The following is a 7,870-nucleotide window of genomic DNA, read 5'->3' on the forward strand; positions in this document are numbered from 1 at the left end:
AATTTCATCCACTTTGAGTTATATTATAACTATATGCCCAGTACATTTGTATGTAAATTACCTTTTGTAATCTGGATATATTTTGTATTTCCAATATGTATGGTTTTACTATGAATTTACTTCCATCCACCCTTCTGTTGGGGATTTGTATATGCTCCAGTTCCTATTATGTGTATTTTATCATCATGTGCAATGTTTTTAGACATTTCATATATATTTAATAAAGAACAACAATTAATCATATCTGGTCTTGCATTCGTTTTGGGGGTTGTTTTCTTCCCCCCCCCCCCCTTTTTCGTTTAATTTGTGAAATAGGTGTGCATATGGACCAAACATATATAGAGCCTTATAGAGGAGTGTTAAGTTCTTAGAACAAAATAACATCAATGCTTATACAATCTACCCATCACACACCCTTCCCTTCATCCATCCCCTCCTTGGTTAAATTTGTACATGGACATGTCTTTTTTTCAACCATACGATGCACTATACTATTTTGAAGATCTCCTCTTACTGTCACTGAATGAAAACCATCAAATTTACACTTTACACAAATTGGAAAAGAGTGTGTGTGTGTGTGTGTGTGTGTGTGTGTGTGTTGTCTGTTCTCCATGAGTGGACATGTAACCCCCAGGTTGTGAGCATGTACTGATGAGAACTTGGTTTCCACTTTTATTTTGAGTGCCATTGATGACAATTCCATTTAGTAAACCTTTTGCATCCCTAAAGTGCAAGGTCAGTTTTTGAGGTAATTCTGATTTAATGATTTGCACATTGAATAATACCATGTGCTGTAGCAAAAAGTAGTTGATTGGAAAAGAAATAAAAAAAAATGTGGTCCAAAAAACAGAAGATGGCTTAAAAAAAGCAAATGGCAGAAAGTTGACATTTTTCTAGTTACTAAAATGTTAGTGTTGAGGCTGAAAATTCAGACCCTATAGTAATGGCTCCAAATATAAAGACTTTCTCAATTGGATAATTCTTCATCATAGGAGAATTTTATGTTTGGCTGAAATCCTGATAGCAGGACAAAAGACTAATGGTAGCTTATTCTTTTTTGCTGATACAGTGTTATTACAGTGCTCTTGGTGTAATGAGGGTCAACACATGCTTGTGTACATACAATATTTTCTCTGACAGGAAGACATTACATGACACTACTATTGAATTTTGTTTTCCTCTAATCCTGCCATATCATGCATATGCAGCACTTATGCAAGCACGGGGTGATTCCGCTTAACCCTAGTCTCCGACTTATTATGTAAAATTACGATCTGATCAGGGCTGTGTAATAGACATGGATGAAGTAGACCCTGACTGCAGTTGCTGCATGCATGCTAATCCTAGGTTAGAGAGGCCGCTGCCTCTTCAGTTCTTCTCCCATCCATTGAAGTATTGATTGCTGAACATCGCCTCCTTATCATCAGAGCTTTGTCATTCTCATCATCCCTATTTTAATGTGATGTGAAAATAGAAAGACCTCATTCTCCGAATGTACGTTGTTTTAGCCAAATGACAAGACCTTTTGAACACTGGACTTTATTGCTATAAAATCAATTCCCTGTAACATTTCAGTTAGATTTATTTAATGTAATTTCTAATTGAAAAGGCAACAAATCAAGGGCCTTCCTCTGGCTTAGTTAATATTTCATGCTGATTGGAAGTCGCACACATAAAAAGCTTCCTGCTGGATGAGTTGTTTCCTTTTATTCAGCTGATTATTGTTTGCAAGTTGCAGGCAAGGATTCCTGCCAGCTCAGGTCCTTACAAGAACCTTGCAATTATTAATCTTCAGTCACTAAATTAAAGGGGTATTCCCATCTTCCCTGAAATAGTTAAACTTGTAGGACTCATAAAGTTAAATATTTAGCAAATTTACGTCCTCCTCGTTATATGCTGCTTTTTCCCTCCCATTGTTGACAGCTCATTGTCTAGGTTACCAACCACCACTCTGCTCTAAAAGCAGTGATCAGACTGATAGACATTGTAGATGTGTAGAGATCCTCCCTCTCTCCCTCTCCGCAGCTTTCAAAGAAAATCAGAGAGGTTTGTGTTTATTTCACCCAATCGCCAAACACAATACGGTAGTGGGCAGGAGGCCTAATGTTCTACTTCATTATTGTTTTAAAAGAAGCTTAGACCTAGCAAACTCCTTATAACCTTTATAGTTAAATACAAGATTGTCTGGTTTTAATTACAAATAAATAGCCGGAGCTATGGGATGTCATCTAGCTCACGGTTCAATAGAGCTGAGAGCAAGAAACTTGTCTTGAAGACAACAGAGCAGCTAGTCTTCACCCACTCTAAAGCTAAGCTCAGGGATAAAAATATCCATAGCATACAAAGCCTGCAAGGGGAGAATGGGTAGAATAGAAGTCATATGGTGGGGACAATGGGCGAGATTTACTAAACTGGTGGCATCTGATTGGTTTCTAGGGGCAACTGAGCCAATTCTACTCTACACCAGTTTGATCAATCTCCCCCAATGTTACTATTCATGTATACACATAGTCTCTCTTATCCCTCATTAGTAGATAAAACGGTGATCATGTATGGAATAGAAAGGAACCAGGTAGAGTAGTTCTGGAATTTTAAATTCTTTGGGACAGATCACCAGGACAGGCTTTTACACAACAAGGCATAAATTGGGGGATTTTAGCTCTAAAGGTACCAAAGCAGGCTTTTAGAACTAACAGGCCTTTTAGATGAGGCAGTGATGGCCCTAACAATTGTTTATATAATTTTGCGTTCCCAGTGGCCTCATACTCAGCAACAATCAAAAAGATAAAAACGTCCATTTGTCTTTAATTCTGGACATAAAAATTATCGTTTGTTGACATCACATCCCCTTGTGTAAAGTGCATTGTACAAAGTCCTCAAAAACACAGAAAAATGGATGTTAAAGTCAACTTGCTTATATTAACGATAAATCTGTCTATGCATAAAGTCAGGATCAGTACAGAATAAGTATTTTCACAGTTATTAAATAAAATTCCCCTGTAAACATAGCACTGTTTTCTAATTTTAAACCCTACCCTGCTTTTATGTAGGTTGTTTGTAGTATGTGAGGCTACATATAGACAGGAAAATGACCATGATACGTAAGGCTATGTTCACACATCGCCTTTTGGCCATTTGACGGACACTTTTTCTTTTATAATGGTGGCAGTTTATTTTTTATTGGCAACAGTTTTTGTATAATCACGACTATTATTTTGCCTTAAAATGCCGGCTGTCGTATAAGGTGGCTGTTATACGACAAAGTTTTGTAAAAAAAAGGTGTGTGAACATAGCCTAGGACAACATTTACATGTTCAGTAGTTTTTCAGGACTATATGTCGTCTGCAATCTGCAAAAAAAATTGTCCGTAATGCATCCGTAATCCGTTTTTTTGCAGATCAGCAAAAAGTGGCAGGTGATGGTTAAATAACTGGGAATGGTTTAAAATGAATACTAGTCCATATTCTTCTACAGATTTGTGGATATTATACTTTACTTCTGTAAAAATTACAGATACACAAAAAATTATGGACGTTCTCATTGACTTCTATGGGGGAATCTGTGCCACAATGATGGTCCATATTAGAGCTTGTCACTAAATTTTGTGGCAGCAATTTTTGCGGATTGCAGGACTGTGTGAACAGCCCAATTGAAATCAGTGGTACTGTCTGTAATTGCGGATCAGCACTTAGGGTCAAAACTATGGAAGGTGTGAACGTCGTCTCAAAGTGATCTATTACTGAACTCTACAGGAAGAGCTGAGCAGTGCCTATGTAGCGGTACTCGTGTCTGTATAATCACTTACTAATGATGTTTGTATAGAAAGAGAATACTTACTGCTGTGTATTATAAGCTGATCATTATAGTAGACCATATGGAGAGTTCCAGAACGTTATCTGCCATTACACAATGTTTTTTTCACTTTTGTTGACGAGACAGCAAGTCTGCTTTTTGTGTTTACTTCCAATACAAACAAGGCTGGACTATTTAGTATGTACAACATAAAGGTACATATGATAAATAATCAACAACATGTTCAGTAATAGATGTGCATAAATTGAGATTCAGTATTTTAAAATTAGGTTTATAATAGGAACTTGTATGCGTCTCAGTGAATCTTATTATACTAATGCTCTAATATGTACAGCTGTAAATCCAAAGTGTCACTGAAACCTGGCAATGTTAATTGACTCGCTGCCCAAACTGAAGCCGCATACATCTTCTTCTCTCTCTTATCTGTCTTTGTAAATTGAAACCATGCCCATATTCTTTGCAACAAGGTGGTTTCAATTGGCAGAAATGTGCGAGGTAATTGGATTTTGCCGGCTAATCGAAACATTGACAGTAGATTCATGTGCTGCAGTGTGATTGTATTCTTGTGCTTGTCAGGCATTGGAAAAGTACTGCAGAGTGGAAGGAGGCTATTCTGGCATCAAGGATGTTTATGCTACCCATCCCAGTCATGATGATGTGCAGCAAAGTTTTTTCCTTGCGGAGACACTCAAGTAAGTACCCACAGTGATCAAGAGGGCAATTAATGTGAAGCCGCGGTGTAGATGAGCGCCGACCATTAACACTCTTGATATTCTCATAATGTTTCATGACACTAGAAAAAAAAAAGGGTTGAATAATGTGAAGCAATTGACTACAGGGTGCGGTGACAGCACAAGTTGTTTTTGCAATAATATTAATTGGGGTCAACTCTGGTTTTATTTTTTTTTATTTTTGATTTTTCAATGTAATATATTCATGCAATAAAAGTTTAACTCCTAAAACACTCAGCTAAATACTAAGTATACAATAGCCCTATACGGCTATAGTAATAAGCAGAAATTTTCTAACCTTTGCTTGCACATATGTGGCAGTATAGACATGATATAAAAGACATATGTTAAAATGTAGTTCCATTTTTTTATAGCGAGCACACCATTGCAAGCAGGTTATGCATGATGGTACCTTAGCCGGTAAGGTACCATCAGAATTCAGGCACTTCAAGCGGCTGTCTGTACTCTGCCAATGTAGCTCTTTAGAGAGGTTGTCACAATCTGCTGTCAGAGAAGTGCTCAGACAGGCTGTCAAGATGCCTGCTTGTACAATCTCATTTTTCTGCTATTTACATGTGGTAAAAATAGCGAGGTAAGTTACTGTGGCTCGATAAGATTATGGCAAAACAAAATATGTTAAATATTTTAAAGTATATTTTAAGACTTTTGCACAATAAAAATGTTCTATTTTCCATTATTATAGACACATAAAGGCAGAATTGTAGCAGTATGGCTTGCAGGTGTTTTTGTACTATACTAAAGATATCTACCTGCACTAGTCCCCTCCTGTGTCCATCCTAAGAGTGGGTTCACACTACAGAATTCTCGCGGATAAACTCTACGGAATTCCGTCTGCTGTCCGCGCGCACGGCCGCGCGCCTTTCCGCCGGTTCCATAGACACCATTCTATGGGCCGGCGTATTCCGCTATCTGCCGAAAGAAGTGACATGTCACTTACTATGCGAGAATTCCTCAGTATGAACCCACCCTAACAGTCCTTAGTCCCAGCTCAGCAGTGCTTCCTCCATCCCTGTAACATGCAGGAAGCATTCACTCTGCCAATGATAGGCCGAGGCAGGTCACTGCTGGGTCATGGTTAGTAAGTAGATGAGCCTGAGCATGTGGCATATGATTACCGGTCGCTGCAGATGTTGGATGGAGCCCTAGAGTGTCCTGGAAAATATGGATACAGCCTATGGCTGCATCCAACTTCTGCAACCGCCATTAAACTTATGCTTTGCAATGGTGCGGCCTAAAAAAGGCCATGTTCTGGGTGGAGAAGCCTGGGTAAAAAGACTGAGAAACCATGGGCTATACTCTAATAGTGGAAGTCCCCCAATAAAAATAAAAGGTGTTCTACGTTTGTTAGCCTCTTACAGCATCTACACCAGGGGTGTCAGACTTGTGATCCGCAAACTGTAGCAAAACTGCCACTCCCATCATACCTGGACAGCCAAAGCTTCAGCTGTCCTGGCATGATGGGCAATGTAGCTTCCCAACAACTGGAGGGCTGCTATTTCACACCTGTTCTCTACAAAGCTGCTTACACTGATTTCTATGTGTAAGCAGATTGGTGCTTACTTAGGTTTAGACATTGGTACTGCTTGGTGCCACCTCATGCCCACTGCTATGTACAGCCATTTAATACCTGAACAAATAAAACTACCTATAGAACCGTATAACTTCTGTGACAGTATGTAAAACTATAAAGATAAGAGTCGTCTGTTTAACACTTGCAACTTGCTTTGCCGTTCCAGGTATCTCTACTTATTATTTTCTGATGATGATCTTCTTCCGCTAGAACACTGGATTTTCAATACAGAGGCACATCCCCTTCCCGTTATCAAAACGGCTGACAGAACGATAAAAAGCATAGAGAAATAAGTGACACAAATCGCTTTTTATAATGGAAATTCACTGCATTCCTGCTACAGTCTGATCTTTCCTTTCGTAGATCCAGGACAGAGCATTCTTCTTCTTCTTCATGTCCATTTTTTTATTTTTTTTTCTCCTGAAGTTGTAAACCAACATTTTGCAGTCTGTCATGTTTACTTTAAGATTTCTGGGTGATCCTAGAGCCATTCCTTTATGATCTAACCAATGACTGTGAATTGAAAGCACCTTTTTTTCTTGGACATTCCATCTCGAGTTAGACAACCATCCTTGTCCATATAGAACCGTCTGCACTTTTTGTTACTAACTCCTCTTTCCTTTCATTTGACTGCAAAGATCTTTCCTCCTCTGTGAGGAGATTGTCTGCTTTAAGCTGTAATATTTTGCCATGTTGCAAAAAGCCATAATGATTAGTATAAAGAACAACTTCTTTTTCCTTTCCGGTTATATGTGAATCTGATTTGTCTGACCCTTACAGAAGACAAATTGTGTAACTGTGACATCTTCCTCTTATGCGGGTTTTGGTAAAATGTTCCAGACTATTTCATTTCTACGAAAAATGCTCCAGAAATGTCTTTATTCCATAAGGAGGCATTCACACGCCCGCAAAAAACTGTCCGTGCACGCACAGTGCAATGGGGACCGGACCTCTGACTCTCGCCACCCTGATCCATTATGATGCCAGGAGCCCTGAAACTTTTTAAAAAGTTCATGCAAACCTTTAAACTGTTTCAGAGCTCCCAGCATTATAATTGATAATGATGCCGGGAGCTCCGACTGTCTGTGCAAGGACTGTTTTTCTTGCAGATATATGAATGGCTCCCACTTTACTCTTTTTGTTTTTTCAATGTGTTTAAATTAATAGCCATCTAATCTGTTCAATGAAGCTGTTCTTAAAGTATTTTGATGATAAGACTAGATTTATCTATATATATATATCTATAAATATCTGATCTATAGACAATCCAGGTGTGGCAAAATAAAATGTTCAGATTTATTTTCCTAGGGCAATAAATTCCCTGTCCCTTATAGTAGAATATTTCATGTGATTAAAAAATATATATTTTCAGAGCATAAGAACATTTGTGAGCCAGGTTTACTTTCTGTTGATCTACTGACTTTTATGGGATATTTTAGAGCGTTTTATAACCACATTCCATGGACCAGAGTGACCACTAGTTTGCGTCTGCTTTACTGAAGCCGAATGCTGAGCTGTTAGCTGGAGCTGCCTGGTTATTTCAGTCATTATTCCTCTCTGTAAACTTTCACCGCTTCATAGAGTAAAAAGCATTTGTTGTAGTCACTGAGCTAGCAGATGCTGCAGAGATGAAGCACAGAATAAGACTTTAGGACATGAAGGTAGCGGAGGCAACACAATCAGTTACATTTAGACTACTATGAATATTTAAAACTAGATAAAACAACTATAATAT

At 38.4% G+C, this 7,870-nt stretch overlaps 1 protein-coding gene across 1 annotated transcript in view; it reads left to right on the forward strand.

Moving 5' to 3' along the window:
* MAN1A1 (mannosidase alpha class 1A member 1) overlaps positions 1–7,517 on the forward strand; it is a 146,961-nt gene extending 139,444 nt beyond the window's left edge. The window contains exons 11-12 of the mRNA XM_069974899.1: positions 4,390–4,505; positions 6,302–7,517. Coding sequence (XP_069831000.1) covers positions 4,390–4,505; positions 6,302–6,428 — 243 coding nt within the window. The 3' untranslated portion in view covers positions 6,429–7,517. The remainder of the gene's footprint in view (positions 1–4,389; positions 4,506–6,301) is intronic.
* Positions 7,518–7,870: the final 353 nt, after the last annotated feature.

The sequence above is a fragment of the Dendropsophus ebraccatus genome, chromosome 6 (assembly GCF_027789765.1).
Source record: "Dendropsophus ebraccatus isolate aDenEbr1 chromosome 6, aDenEbr1.pat, whole genome shotgun sequence".
NCBI classification, from domain to species: Eukaryota; Metazoa; Chordata; class Amphibia; order Anura; family Hylidae; genus Dendropsophus; species Dendropsophus ebraccatus.